We start from the raw sequence: 21,955 nt of genomic DNA, 5'->3' as shown, positions 1-21,955 counted from the left end.
ACAGAGCACATGGAAGCAACTGCTTATCAACAGCCATAAGATAAATATAGAAACACAAGCAGAAAAAACTCCCTCATACCAGCGAAAGAATGTGTCCTTGTAACTTTAAGGTCATACGGCATCTACTGGGCCTCGTTCCTGAAGCAAGAGTACCTACAATTAATTTCTTAATAAATCATTCAAAAATACATTGTTATATAAATGATTGCATAAAACTGAATGTAGCTTTAATGTGTATTTTGATAAAAGCATTAACCGAATGCTTAAATGCATTGTATCTGTTGCTGAAGATTTATGTTATGACTCAGTTGACCAGGCAGTTTGTTAAATGTTATAAAATGGTATGACTACCTGTTCTGTTTGTTCTTTTCTTTTACCAAATACTCTGTTTGACTTCTCGTTGAAGTATATTTGTGTTGCTTGAAGAGAAGCTTTGAGTCCTTTTCCTTTGTTCTGTCCATTTTTTCTAGGTACTGTTGAAGTGCTTCAAAGCCAAGCGTATTACAATTCTAAGTTTACATTTTAGGCTATATCTGAAACTGAAGGTTGTTTGAATGCCGTTAGACATCAGCTGTGTGTATCTGTCATGTTAAACCTCTTAGCCTGTATGACAACAATGTAAGCTCGATTCAGCAACCCGGTTTGTTGTTAGTAAACTGTTTGTAATGGAAACATTTAAATAGCTGTTTGTAGCCTGGGGTTTAGTTATAGACATTTGCTCACTTTTATCTTTCTCATTGTTTGTTTGAAGTTGACCTTGGTTACTTTATGTTCTAGACTAAGGTGTACGGAGCCGATTTTTTTTTTTTTTTTTTAAGGGAATGCAAAATATTTGCGAGAGAACACAAAAGCATTAACTTATTATTTTCCCACCCATCTCTTTTTTTTCACCACCATGTCTCTTTGGGGGCTCAGAAGAAAAAATACACCAAGAATTTTTTTTTTTTTTTAATTTAGTTTATATCAACTTTCGTATTAATTTTCGTATCTTTTGTCTCTGGGTTCATGGCTGCAGCATGGTTGCGAGGGTGGGGGTTTAGAAGACTTTTTTAAGACCGCTTTCCTGTTCCCTAGGAAACAGTGTCGGCAGGAGAGGTTATCTAGGGGAAGGTTGTTTCAGGTGTGTTTGGCTTGAAGTGGCGCTGCGTAGGCAGATCGGTTGACATCAAAGTACCATGGCAGCGATTGGTAAGTATACGGAGCGGTCTGCACTTACGGTTCTTTGGTGTCATACACAATATATTGATCCAGGAACATGTTTTGTCTTGCATGTGTTATTAGCAAAATCAGTCTTTACCAATAACGCATGTAAGACAAAACATGTTCCTGGATCAATATATTTTGTTGATTCTGGAACAAAATTCCTGTCCTAAACTCTAAACCTAACCTTACCCATCACTTTTCCCTAAATTCAGATGGAAATGATAGGTGAACAACACTGATATAGAAGCACCTAACCTTGGTTTTAAGCCTAACCTTGACATAAACTGTAAACAAATCTGATTGGTTGATTGGAACGTTGTTCCAGGATCAACAAAGAGGTTGATTCAGGAACATGTCGAACTTGGTGAAAAAAAACATTCAACAACATGGATCGGTCTGCACAGCGCCGCTTCAAGTCGAACACACCTATTGCATGTATATTTTGAATGTTGTATGTGAGAATGTATTGTTTATTTTCTTCTAGAATTTTTGATAATATTTATGTTAAAGGTCATTGTGAATTTTATTGTCAATTGTTAGGTTAATTTATGTACCTTTATTTGAAATCCATTTCCCTTAGGAGTGTTAATTAATTGGTTTGACCCCTGGCATAGAAATGGTTTATTCTGTCTGAAATTAGTTTGAAGTTAGTTCTGGAAAGGGACAGAGCTGATGTTTCTGTTTTATGTAAATCTAAAACAAAATTATGTAAATCAAAAGATTGTTATATATAAATCATTTATACACTATAAATTCCTATAGTAAAATGTCACCTACTGCACCACAATCACTGAAATACATTTAAAATGAATACAAAGGATGCATAAACATTTTAAAGATTTTATTACATTATGGTCAAAATGATAATTGTCATAGCAATTATTACTGATCATTACAAAGATACAGTTTTAGTTAATTATCTACTACAGCAGCATTTCAAGGCACTTTCTTAGTTAATAGACAATTCCATTTTTATATATATATTTTAAGAGATATTTTTTCTTAAACTTGGCCTGACTGGGCTTGTACAATCATTCTGATGAAATAATAAGACTAAAGGATCAAATTATGTTTAGGTATAACATAGACTGAATCAAATCAAAAGTTAGACATAACACTGATATGTTAAATACATTTTGTTAACAATGCTTAATTCAGACGGACACATGCATAATCAAATTAAAGTAAAATACTAATAATGGATGGATAGTCACACATTATGGCTGGAATGAGAACATAACATACGGTCACATGATAGTTTTTGGACGCACTATCTGCATTAATGCACAATGAAGTACCAGAAGTCACAGTTTCAATTTTAAGAGCATTACTGTTGTTATAAAATAATCTATAACACTATAGCATAAAACTATGAGCCGTCCAGCATCCACAGTGTGACTGTAAAGTCTGTCTTTTAAACATATGACATTCATATTGTCTAGTACAGAATGTAAGAGTAAAGCACTACATTACAACAGCATTCAAAACTATGGCAGGATCCTCAATGTCTGCTTTGCTCTGGATCATCCGCAACTCAAGCTGAGCAGGACTGGGCTTTCGATCAGGACCGGCCACCTCTGAGACACGGACCAGGGTAAGGGATGAGTTACATGAACATCATAGAGTACGAGTATCAAACTAATAGTATGCCCAAAAGTTCACCTATATCAAATTGTGTCACTCACACATTCTCAGAAGACCTTTTCATTATCTGGTCTGTACATACAGTCTTACCTTTTGCGTAAGTAATAGTCCTCCTAATGACATGGTGCATGACGGAAATGGTCTTTTCACAGGCAGTCTGTCAAAAATACATCAAATTGTTATACTTCAACAAAACCTTTTTTGTTTTTAAGTAGCACTTATTTAGGACATTAGAGTGGCCCTGAAGAATTTGCACACTTACAGTAGGCCATGTATTTTTAAGGGTTGCTTAATTCACCAATGGCAAAATGGACTTAAAAATAAAACTTAGCTGCCTATGTGGAAAGGCTTTTTTTCTTTTTTTTCCGTCTTTCCTGACTAGGAAAAAAACGATAAAATGGGTTGTTGTCTTCCCTTTTGCCAAATAGGTTGGAAAACTTGCACTGGGCATGTTGCCATCCAAAGGCACTCCCAGTCTGCTCCTATTGGATAGGCTTGACCAGAGTCAAATACTGCCTTTCTTGAGTAGTTAATACTTTTTTTTGCAAACTTTTAGTCAGAATGAAAGCTTGTATTGTTCCCAGGAGCAAGAATTCAAAGTGGAAACACTTAGTGGAAGCTAGTTTCCAGTGAAGGATAAAGAGTGTTGTAGGCAGTGGTTAACGGAATGACAACAAAATGGTCACTTCCTGATAATCTGGTGCTAAATATCACTAAGAAAAGTAGGAGAGGCCCCTGTATATAATCATTTTCGTATATACCGGTAATAAATTACTGCGTCTCAGAGCGCACAGACGAAACGCAATAAACGTGTTATCTTGCTGCTTTCGGAGGCGGACGTTGCTGTTTGGGAACAGTCGTCTAAGGCCATGTCCACACGGACACGGGTATTTTTATAACCAGAGTTTTTCCTCCTGCGTTTTGAAAAAAAATCCTGTCCACACATGCTCGGTTTAAAAAAAATCTACGTCTACATGAAAACGCAAAAACACGCTATCAAGCGCTGTCAAGAGCATGCCACACCAACAGGCGGTGATATAACCCTAACCGTAAAGGCACGTTGGCCAATCAGAAGCCTGACAAAAAGTTATTACCGGTTCCGGTAGGCTAACAACATTATGTTGTTCATTGTGACTCCTCTGTTCCGCAATATAGCAATATAGTAGAATAACTGAGCATGTGTCTGTATACATGTTATTAGCCCTATTAGCACAGTTACTATCATCAATATTTGGGCTACGTCCGCCATTGCACAGAATCGTCAACAAAGCAGTCAGCGGCGCACAATCTGACGTCAAACACAGCGGATAACGGCGCACACTCTGACGTCGCAAGGCAAAAACTCCGGTTTTACTGTCTACACGACAACACTGCAACCGGCGTTTCTGAAAATCCTCACCCTGGCAGGGGTTTTCAAAAATGTTCGGTTTCAGTGACCTGATACTGCGTTTCCGTGTGGACGAACGGCCTAACCGCGTATAAAAAGTCCCGGTTATAAAAATACCCGTGTCCGTGTGGACATGGCCTAAGACAGTTCTGGGAGGTAATGGGCTTTATGCACAGCTGCACTACTTCCTGAACTTTAGGCAGCTCCTTTGTTTCCTGTCTGCCATTATTGGACAAACTGATTAATCCAGGTGTGTCTGATTATTGTTGTTGGTCAGGCACACCTGGATTAATCAGTTTGTCCAATAATGGCAGACAGGAAACAAAGGAGCTGGCTAAAGTTCAGGAAGTAGCGCAGCTGTGCATAAAGCCCATTATACTGAACCACTTTGACGACAGACTTTGTTCAGGCGTTTCAGAAGAACCAAAACAGCATTTCAGATGCTGTGCAAAAAGATCGGTTCGCTGGTCACATGTTTTTTTTTTTTTTATGCGCATTGAGGAATTTATTGGGTAAATGTGTTTCCATTGTAGTTTATGTGCATGTTTTCTTATCGGATAGAAAAAATTATCAGACTTAAACGAGCGCATACGTTTTTTTATGCGCATCTTGCCGTTTCCATTCAGCAGTTTTTGATGTGATATCCCAAAATGCGCATAAAAATAGGTGGATGGAAACATAGCTATTGTTCATTTACATATACACTACTGACATTCTAACAATACAAAGCAGGTTGAAAATTGTCAAACTTACAATTTAAGGGACCAAATGTAACCACTGTATATAATTTGCTGAAGCAAACTGCTTTGCTCTTACTCTTGAGAACACAACTATAATTAGTGGGCCATCATCTTGTTTACCTTCAGATCATTTGGATGGTGGTGTGTCCATGCCAGAAGCATCGCAGCAAACAGGTCTCCTGTTCCCACAAACACAGCATCTACCCTGGGGATGTCCATACGGATCTGTTGGGTCACCATGGTACCGTCTGCTCTCACTGAGAAACAACATATATCATATAACATATGGTATTGAGTATATCATTAAATTCACAACTGGGATGAAACCCTTTGACCTAAACCACTAGTTAAGAATGATGCAGTTAAAATAACTCTTGAATGAACACGTACTAAACGTGCTGATGTTAAACAAACATTAATTTCAGTTGCCCTATTTTGCATTTCCTAAAGAGTGCAACAGTGTCAGCCCACTTTTTCAGCAACATTGGTTCCAGAAGTATTTTTCTCAATCATTTTTCCCTTATGGATTTTTAAAAAGTCTTCAATAATGCATCATAAGCCATAAAAAAAACCAACCAGCTAAAAGTTGAATCGCAACATTACAAACTTAGAATTATAGCAAAACATTTAGTGAAAAATTCAAAATAAGACAAGACAAATGCACAAGACTGTACTTAATGGAAATAACTACATGAATCCCATGAAGCAATGCGAATGACAATCAAATGAAAATTGATGGAGAAAGCTATTGATTTAAATATGTTGATTAAACATATATAAAGATTGTATTTTATGTATATTTCATAACACACATACATACAGAAATAGTATGAGAGCATAAGGAGACTGACTATTACATCATTTCACAGTGCTTCATGTAGTGGGCGAACGCTAAAAGGCTTTTGGTGCGATTTTCTTGTCGCAATTCTCTGATTGGTGGAAACTTACCAGAAATTCTGCTGATTATTAAAAGAATACATGAAAAAGGGCAAGGCTGATGGCTTCAACAAAATCATATACCATCATTTAACAACCTCATTGCTCACAATAAGTTTGGCTGTAAAGGTTTAGAAGATATAGTTAAAAATGAGTTCCCCTATAAATATGAAATGGGACTTCCAGAACCTGACTGTGTATGGTTTCCGAGCAACATAGCACCATTAAAATAGCAAGTAACTTTATTATAGTATTATAGTGTGATCACAGATGTGGGTTTATCTTCCTCTTACAACAGCTTTAAAAATGGCTCATGCAACCATGCAACTATCAGTTGTATAAATAGAGACAAGCTGTCAGGCGTGACCGTTATACATGCAAAACGAGGTAACTGAATTTTGAAACTTACTCTACCAAGACAATGGGTGATGACGAAAAGTATGAGGCAAGCATTGCAAGAGCATTAAGAGTTTCACTGCACTGGGTTTAAGTCCAACTAGGTTTTGTGGTGGGACGATATGACGAAATCACCTCTTTTCTGGCTCCCCAGGGCGACCAGATACTGATCCCCCAGAGGAGAGGGCAGGTCAGAGCTGGTGATGACCACTGTGTCTGGACCCATCGAATGCAGCAAGTTCATCACCTGAAATACAAGACAGTTCCATTTCCCATTATTCGCATTAACTCTTTTTTGCTCAAGGGATTTTTTTCTTCGCAATTTGCCGTTTCCATCACTCTTTTCTGATGCGAGACTTCAAAATGCATAAAAACTGGGTGATGGAAACAAAGCTACAGTATAGCAACAAGACATAAACAATATGCATGTTAACATGTATTAACGTGTTTTTGTAATAAATAAACCAAAAAAAAAAAACACTAAAATGACAAGAATTTCTTTAATTTGCGGGCACATAATTTTTGCAGGCGAAATCCAGTCGTTTCAATAGGAATCTGTGCGTTCTGGAGTTTAGTGTGTTTGCTCATTTTCAAATTGGTCACGTGAATTTGCCCTGCTGCTTGTTTTGAAAGTGACTTCTATGTGAGCTATACATCTAAGAGTTATACAACGTTAAGCTATTGACAGCAAAAAAATAAAAAAGTTAAAATAAATTTTATAAAAAAATGTAATTAAAAAAGTTTTTAAATACTCCAAAAATTGGCCACAGTTCACTTTTATTGTAATCATGACCTTTCTTTTTGCTTATTTTTTTGTTTGATTGATTTTTATGGTAACCAAACATAGTCATAAATGCTGGAATTTGAATTTGAATGACAGCAATATCTTCACAGTTTATTACAGCGACTGTAACAGCTTTCTAAGAAAGTCACTAGGCCAATCAGATTAGATTAGCAGAACTAACCGCTTCATAAAGAGAACAGCTGATAGAAACTCACTTCAACTGCATCTTTTTCTGAATTTATGCTTCTACCAGTGAGGAGTCTGTGAGGAAAAAAACACCCATGAATAAAGGACGAATATGAAACAAACTGCAACTGGGGGCTATTTGCGTTTCACAATGGTCACAGGAGATCCATTTATTACAGCATCTAGGACGGAGTACACACTAGGGCCATTGATTTCTACACACATACACAATAAATCAGCATAACTGAACACCTACTCTGCTTCAAACTGATTGGGAGTGATTATGTCAGCGGCTGGCACGACTTTGTCCCTGTAGATGGGCACCAGATTCTCAGGAACATACTTGAAATAAAACAGAAAGTTATTTAGAAACTTCAACCACATCTGATCACAAAGAAGCAGATGTTCTGCTAAATAAGGGGTTCCATTTTTGACAATGCAAATATTGTAGGGATTTATATATATATATATATATATATATATATATATATATATATATATATATATGCTTACCATAGCCCCATTATCACCCAGAACCGGATCACACACTTGGTAGGCAAGGAAGAAGAAAAAAACAGCAATGAACATAATACACATTGTAACACATGTCAGTGAGCCCTTACAGGCTTCCTGTGATATTCAAAACAATGATATTCTAATTCTATCCCGTTTGACTCATTACAGTAAAATAAAAAAAGCAGTCTTACAGAGTGAGCTATATTAATTTTAGATACAGCTGCTGTACGAACTTGCTACTGCCAAAAGATACACAGACAAACTGATGTGAGCATGTAAGATATGCTGCTGCTGCTGCATGAATATACGTAAATCCATTAGCAGATCTAGGCAGGTGGAGCTGGGGGAGTTGAAGGATTTCAGAGGAACTCTGATGCAGGACCAGTTCCACAGATGAGAATCCGTTTTCCAAGGCTGCATGATGTATCCATTTTAAAATCATATAGCATAGTGCTATTGTGAATTCACAAAGGCTGCGATTCAATTAAACAAATATATGCGCTGTGGGTTTAATAGCCTATATATAAGCTTTAATTATTTACATGTGTGCAGGTTACGTGTGTCTCAGAGCGGCTCTGTCACACTGCTCCACACAAACTCATTCAGTCTCTATAGCATATGAAGTCTTACGCACTTTGCATTTCATAGCGTCTCGTGTTGCATATCTCTGCGTATGCTGTGAGTTTGGGTTGCTTCTAACGTTCATCGGGAATGCAATTTGCGCCATTTCATCAGATTTGTAAGGAAAACAAATCATTTATAAACCTATGGCAATTCACAGGAGAATACATCAATATCTTTCTAAATATACTAATTGTTTTTCATCACGATTAAAAAAAAAAAGTTTAAACCCTTGCTCTAAGTTTGCATGTTTTGATGTCCACATATTCTTGTTCAAGAAATTACAATGCCTGTAGGATTTCTATTGTAAAGAAGTGGCCAATATTAAATAAGGATTTGATCATGCTGTAAAGTGTAACAACAACAATCTGGCTGTTGTTGCCCAATGCAGGCATTTGTTGTAATACATAAAGGACATAGATTGGTTGTTAATATATATATTACACTATTATTATAGTATTTTAGCAGTGTTGTTCAATAGAACCATATGATTACTTGCTTTTGATACTTCATTTGAACCAATCATTTTGGTGAGCGATTTGTGATGGTGTCTTCACATTAGATTTTTTAAAACGCAAAGCGCAGAGTTTGAGATTGGGGAAATCGAAAACGACCGCGGATATGGAGACAAGGGATGTAATCTTGCAATTAAGTTGCAGCATTACCGACAGACTCGAAATGAACAAAGAGCTGTGTTTGACAGAACTAATCCTAACTTTGACAGTTGGCTGCAAATATTTTCCTGTTTCTCTTTACTGTCAAATAATAGTTTAGAGGCCCCGATTGTGCCGTGGATGCGTAGATTTACATCACATAATATACAAAAGTCATTGACATCCATGTTCACTCCGGTATTTCTCTCGATGGTTTCGTTTTCACATTATTTATAATGTGTTTACAGTGGCAGTTCGATGCTGCTGAGCTGGCGCATAACACACGTCATAACCAAACGTTATGTGATTGGCTTACGGGTAACCAATGATTTTATACTTCAGACGAGCGCCCCCCCGCGATAAAGAAAACACTTTTCAATGATGCCATGCCAGACTCTGTCTATGAAGCAAAGCGAAGTAGCAGAGTTTGGTATTACCAGGCTATATTTTTATTACCACAAAAAAAAAAATCAGATTACTCGATTAATCATCAAAATAATCGTCCGATTACTCGATTACCAAAATAATCGTTAGCGACCTGACAGCCCTAATATACACACCATACACCAGGCTTGGGTTTTCCCTCTTCAGCTCCTGTACAATGTTGACCACCGTTTCCAAAAAGGAATCATCCCTAGAGTACCCTGAAAGAAAAAAAACATGGATGAAACCAACTGACCAAAAGTGATTCATTTAATTTAAATTATGAAATGTAATGTCCCCCCCCCCCCCCCCCCCCCCCATTAATACATGTGATTTATTACATTAATAAATATAAATGTCCCCCACCCCCAAAAAAAGTAAAAAAAATCATATCCATTTGCACATTATTTCTGAGGCATGACTTCATTTAGATGTCGTTTAAAAACAGGATATTGGCTCAAGGGCACATGATGACTAGACAAGACAAATACAGACTGGAAACAGTTTGTCTGGCAAGTCTTTATCTGCAGTGGCATGCACATTGTAGTATAGGGGTCCATTTGTGGCACTCAGTCATTTGAGAAATCAATAGATCGTAATTATTAATAATTGATTTGATGCAACAAAAAATATAAATGAAGTAAAACTGCAGCAAACCCATTTTTATGCAATTAAAATGCACTTCTGCTGCATCCCTAGACATAATCATGAATGTAATTACAGTTATAAACCAAAGTTATGTACTTTTAATGAGTTTGGACATACATAATCCTATTTAAACCAGTGTGGGCTTGACCTGTGTCTTTGAATAATGTGCATCAGTTATTAAATTCCAGCAGACACAATAACAGGAGGAAAGACCTGTACCTGTAAGCACATAGTCGTAATGGTTCACGTTGTTGAGCTTGATCCCCTCGTACAGGACATGCAATTCGTCCGCAGTCATCACTTGCCCTTTCCAGTGCTCATATCCTGGCAAGAGAAATACTTTTTTTAAAGGCATAATTCAAGTAGCATAGCCTGTGTCATATATAACTGAAATTCATGCTTTTGTAATAAGGTATGAGATGCTGTGCCATATTATATTTTATAAACATTAATGACAGACAACAGCAGGAATATTAGGCCGCTGTCACTTTAAGACTGCATGCACGGACCGATATCGTACAACTGCGATCCGTTGTACCCCTAATAATTAATGAACACATTTATCATCATGATTGCTATCTTACCAGAGATGAAGAAAAACCCTACTAGTAAACGTGTCCATGTCCCCAAAAATATTCCCTCCACGTTTTCTGGTGCGCAACGTTTATTTTTACCATGCATGTGCACCAGTTATGTGAACCCCTGAATATAAGGTTCACGTTCTGTCTGGATTACCATAATTATGAGATTGTAAATTATAAAATGATAGATTCATATACTTGTAGAACTCGTAATTACAACTTGTAAACACTGCATTTTTCGAGAGCTCCGAACTTACTCAGACCACCTGACCGCTGCAACGTCACGTGGAAATAGGGCTGGGCGATAAAACGATAACGCTAATTATTGCGATCTAATTTTCCTCGATAAGACGATAACAAGAGTTCAATAAATGTTCGATATAATGTTTATGCTAAGGTTTATGCTTCAAAGGCAAAACGAAACAGCGCTAGGCTACTCATTTAAACCGTGCCATACGGACCATTTATCCGCTCGTCAAGCGGCAGAGCAGCGCGAGCTCACTAGAGCAGATCCGTTTACTCACCGATTGGTCTCGGTCACGCGAACTCTAAACAGTGCTGTGAGATCCAGTTAGAAGCGCTACAAATGTCTCTGTGACATTTAAACTAGTTTAACCCTCTGGTGCACTTCGGTCATTTTTGACTGAATTATAATTTTTTTTCTTCATTGGAATGGTACGAAACTTGCTATGTGAACAGCAAAAAAAAAAAAAAAAAATCATGGACATGATTCGAACAGGTTAAATGGTCCTGAAAAAAATTGTCACACTTACCGCATTGGAAATGAATGGGAGACGGATTTCATTAAGTGAAAACTTTTGATACTGTGGCCAAACAAAGTCTTACAGAAAGCACATTTTTTTCGATATCAGGCTCAAATTCTGAACACAACTTGTTTGGATTTATGCCTTTGATTTCTTACAGTTTTAGAGTAAAACATGTTTTGGAAAATATATATTTCGTATAAAAATTGAAAATAGCAGTTTTCATTACAATAAATGTAAAATTCTGTAGCTTCTTTTAAGTTCACTTTTAAAAACTTTTTTCACTTCAGCAATACTCTGCCAAGAGTCTTCTTTGAAAAGAGATCAAACTTAAGTCTTAAAGCATTCAAGATTTACGACAGTTTAAGTTGGACATTTAATTTTCAGGTCTATGCTCAATAAGTGAATGGATTATAAATACAGCGTAAATATTTACATTTACATTTAGTCATTTAGCAGACGCTTTTATCCAAAGCGACTTACAACTGAGGACTACAGCAAGCGAGTCATCGTGAAGAGGCAAAAAATAACGCAAGAAGTGCTCAAAATACAAAGTTCTGGCATTGCTCAGAGTAGCATAAGCCAAAACAAGGGAGGGTAAAGGAGAGGGTTTTTTTTTTTTTTTTTTTTTTTTTATGTCAAGTGCTCACGGAAGAGATGAGTTTTCAGTTGTCTTTTGAACAAATATAATTCAGTACCATAAAAATAACCTAAAAATACAAAATATGAAATAAAAAACATTATCGAACTAAAATATAGTACATTCATTTAATTGAAAAAAAGACTTTTTTTTACGAGGAGCACCAGAGTGAAACAACGCTGACAAACAGGAGAAACACTGTTCTGATACAGTCAGAAGGCTTTTCAATCGCAATCATTTACCAAATATTTAATTTTCCAAGTTTGATGGTCCACATTTAGCCTTTACCTTCAAATAAATGCTGATAAAGCCATGAGATTAGCCTATGTTTGACCCTGCCAAAATTCAGACATGTTTGATTTAAAACAGCTTTTAGGCACCACTAAAAGGTTTAAATTATATGCTTTGATCACACGCTGAAAGCACAGCAACATAAACCTTCAATCATTAACTGTATAGCGGTCAAATATTAAACTCTATAATTAACTACTTGTAGCGTAGACAGGTGACAGGTGTTCAAAAGATGTCTAATGAGCCCAACGGCTCCTCACAGGCGCACACCTGCTGCCCCTTAAACAAACATTCATTGACAGAATGATTTAACCTTGAATTAAATGAGCTGAAGTAGTATTTCCATTGTCAGTTAAAACAGGATGTTGGCAGAGGGCACATGATGGAACAATAAATAAAAGACATGCATTGTCTCATCTGACAATGTCTGTATTATCTGCTGTGGCATAAACATTGTAATATAGGGAGGGGTTCATTTGTACCACTCGGTCATTTGAAAATTCAATAAATCAATTGGTAACTAAAACAAGTAAGCAATAAATTATGGTCATGTGGATAAATAAAGTGTTAAGTCATTTATTTGACAAAGAAAAATTCCATAATTATTTAAAAATGCAGCAAATTATTAAAGCAACTTCATATTAAACATTACTACACTACCCATAGTTTCTACATTAAGAATTAGATTGAACAATATATTTAAAACATTTTTATCAAATTAATTTATCTATTTAGCATTATGTTTAAACATTTAATGACAGATTATTTCATTCATTTATCCATTTCTCAATTGATTTCTAACTGGAATGACTGACTTCAAGCGATCGTTGTTCACTGCACTCAAATTAATTGGTGAAGATGTCATGATGGAATAGTTTCGGACATCTGTGTAGTGGAGAGCAGGGCATCTAACGTGAAGCAAGTTGTAACACACTTGATTTAAATACTTCCACACATGCTAGCATTGCAATATCAACACTATATAGAGAGAAAAAATGCACCAAAATTAAAAAAACTTTAGAAAATATCACTGAACATCTATCTATAAGTTACAGAAACGTCTGTCTGTGTGTGTGTCTGTTATTCGCATATCTCTCTAACCATCAGTCCGATGGATTTCAAACTTGACCGGTGTCTTACTACGGGCACGAGTAAGTGCAGTGCCAAGTTTGACGTTGTTTGGATAAGAAATGCAAAAGATATCGGTAAAAGAAGCACACATTGGCTTTTGCTGCTCTAGCAGCTGGCCACTCCCCTCTCACACTACACACTGAGTGTCCACGCCCCCTCACACTGCACACTGAGTGGCCACGCCCCCTCACACTGCACACTGAGTGGCCACGCCCCCTCACACTGCACACTGAGTGGCCACTCCCCCTCTCACACTGAGTGGCCACTCCCCCTCTCACACTGCACACTGAGTGGCCACTCCCCCTCTCACACTGCACACTGAGTGGCCACTCCCCCTCTCACACTGCACACTGAGTGGCCACTCCCCCTCTCACACTGCACACTGAGTGGCCACGCCCCCTCACACTGCACACTGAGTGGCCACTTCCCCTCTCACACTGCACACTAAGTGGCCACGCCCCCTCACACTGCACACTGAGTGGCCACTCCCCCTCTCACACTGCACACTGAGTGGCCACTCCCCCTCTCACACTGCACACTGAGTGGCCACCCCCTCTCACACTGCACACTGAGTGGCCATGCCCCCTCACACTGCACACTGAGTGGCCACGCCCCCTCACACACTGCACACTGAGTGGCCACTCCCCCTCTCACACTGCACACTGAGTGGCCACGCCCCCTCTCACACTGCACACTGAGTGGCCACTCCCCCTCTCACACTGCACACTGAGTGGCCACTCCCCCTCGCACACTGCACACTGAGTGGCCACGCCCCCTCTCACACTGAGTGGCCACGCCCCCTCTCACGCTGCACACTGAGAGGCCACTCCCCCTCTCACACTGCACACTGAGAGGCCACTCCCCCTCTCACACTGAACACTGAGTGGCCACGCCCCCTCACACACTGCACACTGAGTGGCCACGCCCCCTCTCACACTGCACACTGAGTGGCCACTCCCCCTCTCACACTGAGTGGCCACTCCCCCTCTCACACTAAGTGGCCACGCCCCCTCTCACACTGAGTGGCCATGCCCCCTCTCACACTGAGTGGCCACGCCCCCTCTCACACTGCACACTGAGTGGCCACGCCCCCTCTCACACTGCACACTGAGTGGCCACGCCCCCTCACACACTGCACACTGAGTGGCCACGCCCCCTCACACTGCACACTGAGTGGCCACACCCCCCTCACACTGCACACTGAGTGGCCACTCCCCCTCTCACACTGCACACTGAGTGGCCACTCCCCCTCTCACACTGCACACTGAGTGGCCACGCCCCCTCTCACACTGAGTGGCCACGCCCCCTCTCACGCTGCACACTGAGAGGCCACTCCCCCTCTCACACTGCACACTGAGAGGCCACTCCCCCTCTCACACTGAACACTGAGTGGCCACGCCCCCTCACACACTGCACACTGAGTGGCCACGCCCCCTCTCACACTGCACACTGAGTGGCCACTCCCCCTCTCACACTGAGTGGCCACTCCCCCTCTCACACTAAGTGGCCACGCCCCCTCTCACACTGAGTGGCCATGCCCCCTCTCACACTGAGTGGCCACGCCCCCTCTCACACTGCACACTGAGTGGCCACGCCCCCTCTCACACTGCACACTGAGTGGCCACGCCCCCTCACACACTGCACACTGAGTGGCCACGCCCCCTCACACTGCACACTGAGTGGCCACACCCCCCTCACACTGCACACTGAGTGGCCACTCCCCCTCTCACACTGAGTGGCCACGCCCCCTCTCACACTGCACACTGAGTGGCCACTCCCCCTCTCACACTGCACACTGAGTGGCCACACCCCCTCTCACACTGCACACTGACTGCCCACTCCCCCTCTCACACTGCACACTGACTGCCCACTCCCCCTCTCACACTGCACACTGACTGCCCACTCCCCCTCTCACACTGCACACTGAGTGGCCACTCCCCCTCTCACACTGCACACTGAGTGGCCAAGCCCCCTCTCACACTGCACACTGAGTGGCCACGCCCCCTCTCACACTGAACACTGAGTGGCCACGCCCCCTCACACACTGCACACTGAGTGGCCACGCCCCCTCACACACTGCACACTGAGTGGCCACGCCCCCTCACACTGCACACTGAGTGGCCACACCCCCCTCACACTGCACACTGAGTGGCCACTCCCCCTCTCACACTGAGTGGCCACGCCCCCTCTCACACTGCACACTGACTGCCCACTCCCCCTCTCACACTGCACACTGACTGCCCACTCCCCCTCTCACACTGCACACTGACTGCCCACTCCCCCTCTCACACTGCACACTGAGTGGCCACTCCCCCTCTCACACTGCACACTGACTGCCCACTCCCCCTCTCACACTGCACACTGACTGCCCACTCCCCCTCTCACACTGCACACTGAGTGGACACTCCCCCTCTCACACTGCACACTGACTGCCCACTCCCCCTCTCACACTGCACACTGAGTGGCCAAGCCCCCTCTCACACTGCACACTGAGTGGCCACTCCCCCTCTCACACTGCACACTGAGTGGCCACTCCCCCTCTCACACTGCACACTGAGTGGCCACGCCCCCCCTCTCACACTGCACACTGAGTGAGCACAGCGCAGGACCAGAGACAGAGAGGGTAAAAGAAAGCATCGGAGCGTAAATAGCGTTTTATCGAAGAAAGCAGCGGAGCTTAAAGGAGAACTCCGGTCAATTTTAACATTGAGCTTAATTTTTAGTAAATTTGGAGTGCTGTCAATACAGAGAACAACGACAAAAATCGGTGTTGCCTACACCGTGTTATCCTCTTTTTAAAATTTACACCCTATTGACTTGAATGGGGCAAGTTTTAAACTTAACCAGTTCTTAGTCTTATCATCCTTGATGTGTCATACAAGTTCCCAGCCATGTTGAGTGATTCCTTCAGAGTGAACACGAGTGAATCTGACTGCAGTAGATGTGAAAGATATTAATAAAAATGATGTTATATCAGCCAGCGCAAATACCTGTATTTAGTTCCTGTTTTCGGTCGAAGTCCAAAGTAGTCGATTGTCGAGTTCACGCGCATAGGTTTAGTTACTATGATCACGCGCGTGAACTCGACAATCGACTACTTTGGACTTCGACCGAAAACAGGAACTAAATACAGGTATGTGCGCTGGCTGATATAACATCATTTTTATGAATATCTTTCACATCTACTGCAGTCAGATTCACTCGTGTTCACTCTGAAGGAATCATCTAACATGGCTGGGCACTTGTATGACACATCAAGGATGATAAGAGAAATAAAAGCAGGTTTAAAACTTGCCCCATTCAAGTCAACAGGGTGCACATTTTTTAAATAGGATAACACAGTGTAGGCAACACCGATTTTTGTCGTTGTTCTCTGTATTGACAGCACTCCAAATTTACTAAAAATTGAGCTCAATGTTAAAATTGACCGGAGTTCTCCTTTAAGTAGCGTTTCCTCTGAGGTCTCTGTGTAGCCTGCTCCCTGAATCGTTGCACTTATCCATTTGTGGATGTTAACTGAATCTGTAAGTCAGCTACACTGTTTATTTCTGAATATTATATTTTATTCTGGTGCGCTTAACGTTATCGCTACTGTGCTATTCAACAACTAAACATATCCTATTCAATCACAGTCATCATTTGTAGCCTATTCACAAACTGTTTGCTCTAGCGTAGCGTTTTCTCTGAGTTCACTGTGTAGCCTGCTCCCTGAATCATGTAGTAAACATTTCCATATTTATTGTATGTCATTATGTCAGTATCTTTAAAAATGTCACTGAACTTTTGTTGTGTAATTGTAACAATGAGCACTCAAACACACCAAACCAACAATTACCAAAAACACACACAAAAAAGTTTATTTAACCATAGCAAAAGTAAAAAATATATATATATATTTATGTGAATTTTTCATCTCTGTCTTTTGCGTTTATTTAAAATGAGACAAATCTGATATTATTTTAATCTTATATATGTTATGTAACATATGAGTTAGTTCTTTAATGCTTCGCAAACTAGCAGAAGACCGGGTTTAAATCCCAGTTGCGCAAATTGCGCACGTTGTAACACTGTGTCTAATACCCCTATTAGAACTATGCTATTCTGTGATGTTAGCGATATAATTCACAATAACAACTTTTATGAATTCTATTGAGAGACCGTAAAAAGAGGTGAATAAAGAGAGTCAATGTTCAGAAATGATTGATTATTGTTATGTTTTGAACTATGCTGTGTTTTCCGGTGTGTTCGTTGTCAAACTCAAAAATGTGTTTATTTTGAATTATTAAAGATGCCATTATTTTATATGAAAAAGATAATAATTGTATTTTATTGACAAAATATTTTTTTATATTTAAATAGTTTGAAATATTTAAATATTTTTTTATTAGATCAGATAAAATTTTAAGCTGTCATATGGTCATGTAACAATGTGCCCTATGGGGCATGTTGTCACATTTCACTACCATTCTTTCGGGGTATATCAAGAAAAAAGTATACACTCTATTGATGAAACAAAACCACATAATTGTAGTAGACATGAGAGAAATTAATGCATGGAAAAAGAAACACTCTGAACCCTAAGTAGGTTTACATAAACTGAGAAAGTCAAAAAGCGTTTCAGGGCAATCTTCTTCAGCCTAATGATTTTATCATGTGATTCTGAATGCTTTACAATTAAACTTTCTTTTACTTCTCTTAAACTTAAAGAATGACCCATTCAGTGACTGCTTTCAATACTGCAGTGTTCAAACTGAGTAATATCCCACGTTACAATCAATTAACAAGGGGATTATTTTTTTTGCCTCATTCTCACCACGTTTAACTCGAAGACAAATGAAAATACAAAATTCCAGATATCCCTGTGTAAACAGAAGGCTTATTCAAAGAGGAGAACACAAAATGCACTGTGTGAGAAATTAGGTGTGAACTGTGAGGAGTATGGGAATAGCAATGAAAAGAAGCCATGGGACCGTAACACTGAACTGTGGGAGGATCGCTGTAGTTCCTGCTCACAAAAGAGAATGAAGCAGGGACTGGGTGGTGAACAGCATGAGCACAAGAGCATGAGAAAACAGCCCTTTTAAACCCATGGCTCTTAGCAACACAAAACTTTTGAAAAAAAGTCAGCTGAATAAATGATCCAAAAGCTCACTATAACAACAGTCACATGCTCCTCTCTCTCTCTCTCTCTCTCCCTCCCTCCCTCCCTCCCTCCCTCCCTCTCCCTCCCTCTCTCTCTCTCCCTCCCTCTCTCTCTCTCCCTCCCTCCCTCTCTCACACGCTTCTCCTCTGTGGTCTCTAGATCCGTCCCCCACTAACCACTTCTCTTAAAGCAACGGACACTCTTTTTTCTATACACCAGCCTTGATAATACACTCCCCTCCTGGCAGCTAAAGTAATTGAACAAGAATTGTCTTGTTATACTTGAAAATTAGGGAAAAAGTTTCCACTTTCCAAAACATTCACCATCTCTGCTCCCCCCTCTGCTGGAATGAGCTGCCAACTCCACCTAACCTTAACTTAACCACACCACAACCCTTACAAGGTTTTTTTCACCCAAAAATGAAAATTCTGTCATTATGTTCTGTCCCTCGTGTCGTTCCAAACCTGTAAGACTTTCGTTCATCTTCAGAAAACAAATGAAGATCTTTTGAATGAAATCTGAGAGCTTTCTGTCCCTCCATTGACAGTCTACGCAACTTCCACTTTCAAGCCCCAGAAAGGTAGTAAAGACATCATTAAAGTGATCCATGTGACTCTAGCGACACAAATTATTTATTTGCGGAAATTTTTTTTAACACTTTATTTACAAATTATTAGTCTCCAGTGTTGTGTTGACATAAGAGCAGGTGTTGTTACGTGAACATGCGTTGGAGATTAATAAAGTGGAAAATTATATTTTTTGTTGAGCAAACAAAGCACTCGAGTCACTTTATAAAATTGAGGATTACTTGGATTACTTTCATGATGTCTGTAGTACTACCTTTCAAGGGTTTGAAAGTGGTAGTTGCGTAGCTATTAATGGACGGACAGAAAGCTCTTTGATTTTATCAAAAAGATCATCTGACTTCATTTGTGTTCCGGAAATAAATGAAAGTCTTACGGGTTTGGAACGTCATGAGGGTGAGTAATAAATTACATATTTAGGTGAACTATCCCTTTAAATTGTAAATGTAAAAAACGTTCTTGAATGAGTATATTGAATGAATCAGTTGAATGAATTATTCATACCCTGCGTCTCAATGTCCATACATCCATCCTATGTCAGTATGTGAGATTAAAATAAGTGTGTCCCAAAGCATAAGTTGAAAAGAGTATGTCAGAAGTCCCCGGATGGTCTACTATTTCCGCTGGATTTTCGTAGTGTGGGTCTGTGCTCACTATAAAGGCTAATATTGCCCACAACTCAATGCGCTTTGGAGGAGGAACTACAAACATGAGTAAAAAGTGTTAAAAAACTTCAAAACATGGCGGATATGCACGACCGGCGGTGAGACTGATGTAACAATATAATCTGCAATAAAAGCAGATGAAAAATCCCCACCACTAATACACAAACTGACAGTACATTGTTTGTATGGTTTATTTAGTTTTATATTTAGTTTTTTCAAATACTGGTTGTGTGGTACCTTTAAATCAAGATTAAAAAAACCACCACCTGTTTCGGATTTCTGAATACAGACAACATAACTGGAAAAAAGTTGGGGGAAATATCATACTGAGCTTGCAGCTCTGCTTCACTTAAAGGAAAATAATACTGTCACATGCTGTGAAACAGAAAATCTGAGCTTTAAACAGTGACATGATGAAAACATGTCCACACCGAGAAGGTTAAACAGTACCAAGATATAATTGATTACATTTTCTTAAGCTTTCTTTTAAACATTAACATATTAAATTGTGCTTTAGCACACCTTTCATATATGATTTAACAATCCTTTCATATATATATATATATATATATATATATATATATATATAGATAGATAGATAGATAGATAGATAGAGTATGTAAAAATCATAACTATATACTAGGCCTATATAAAGTATAGGCCTATACTACTTTCCAAATGTTAAACCCTATCTGCAACAAAGCTTTTCAGAAAGCTGGCCAAGAGGAGTTAGTAATGCTTCATCAAATCAATTCTGAGCAACTAATTTGAACTTCAGTCTTGATTGCGTAATGATTTGATGGGAACAATGCAACAATGATTGGGTTGTTGACATGACATTTTGTGGCATTTCAGCAGAGTCCTGCATTGTGACAATCTATTATTAACCATAAACTATTTTTACACATGTTTTTAATCATCATTTGTCATTAGCATATAATTTGAGCTAAAACTTAAACTGAAAAGTGCATTTCAGAATGTCTTAATTAGCATTTGGTTTGTCCTTCTTTTGCTTTAATGGTAGCAGCAGTTATTTACCTGTGTGATTGGAGAACTGCACAGAGTTTATAGTGTCCACTTCAAAGCCCAGCACCTATTAATGCAGTGACACAGGTTACAACATGTTTAACATACTGACATGCATTGTAGTGGGAAACTAAAGCTGTTTTTATTGTTGTATGGGCTGTGGATGCAAATGAGCTTGCAAATTAGTTGCATAACAACTACGTTAAAACGGTTAAAACAGTAAATATCGCTGCAGGCATCTAATGCACTGCAAAAGCTACTGCCTCTTACCTGCAAAGGAAACGATGCAGATTTGTTTCCCACATATCCTCTGACAACATGACTTTGAACTGACAGAACTCTGCAGTCCATGCTTTATGCTTATGACGTTAGCTTAAAACAAAACACAACTCGCTTTTAATATTCTCTTTAAATGGTCACTAATAGCCTTAAAGAGGAGAGAGCGAGCAACCGTAGTAGATACAACAAAAACACACTTCAGTAATGACAAACATTCAACAGCTTTCACTGCGCAGTGCATACATGAATAGGGCTTTCCGCTTTTTCTTTCAGGCGTCTGCCGAGGACACCTAGAGCCCTCGGAGTGTTGACAAGAATTGACCAATCGCGTCAAAGTAAGTTTGTCAGAGAAAATAAAAAATCGATTGTCAGCGACTCGACTCAGCGTTCCAAGATCATCAAAGCATCTCTGGTTATTGTTAATGCAGAATTAAAGCACTGCTTTTAAAAAGGTTTAATAAAGTTACTTAGTGCTTTTTGCTTTGCAACGACGATGTATGATCACTCTTTTTATAGACCAAATAAACGTCAGAGCGTTTGTTTAAAACATAAATTAAAGCCGTTGTTTTTAAGTCAGTGACAGGGTGGTTGACCAGAATTATGAATTTTCACTTTTTCAGTGTGAGTTTGAAATAGGTTGGTCACACTCCACACGAAGAGAATATTTACATACAGTTCAAATAAATTCAAAACAAACACGCTTTGTATCAAACC

The 21,955-nt window shown here is 39.6% G+C and overlaps 1 protein-coding gene across 1 annotated transcript; it reads right to left on the bottom strand.

The window, feature by feature from the left end:
* Window positions 1-2,029: 2,029 nt before the first annotated feature.
* On the bottom strand, window positions 2,030-21,547 carry pdxka (pyridoxal (pyridoxine, vitamin B6) kinase a). The gene is made up of 11 exons (XM_079618157.1): window positions 21,233-21,547; window positions 20,975-21,029; window positions 10,357-10,461; window positions 9,627-9,710; window positions 7,790-7,824; window positions 7,533-7,618; window positions 7,306-7,351; window positions 6,442-6,553; window positions 5,095-5,231; window positions 2,938-3,004; window positions 2,030-2,780 (listed from the first exon to the last, which is right to left on the bottom strand). The coding sequence occupies exons 1-11, from the start codon at window positions 21,311-21,313 to the stop codon at window positions 2,668-2,670; spliced, it is 921 nt and encodes a 306-aa protein (XP_079474283.1). The 5' UTR covers window positions 21,314-21,547; the 3' UTR covers window positions 2,030-2,667.
* Between the last annotated feature and the right edge of the window lie 408 nt (window positions 21,548-21,955).

Source organism: Phoxinus phoxinus (assembly GCF_949152265.1).
Source record: "Phoxinus phoxinus genome assembly, chromosome: 7".
Lineage (NCBI taxonomy): Eukaryota > Metazoa > Chordata > Actinopteri > Cypriniformes > Leuciscidae > Phoxinus > Phoxinus phoxinus.
This window is presented reverse-complemented; position numbering and strand designations above follow the sequence as displayed.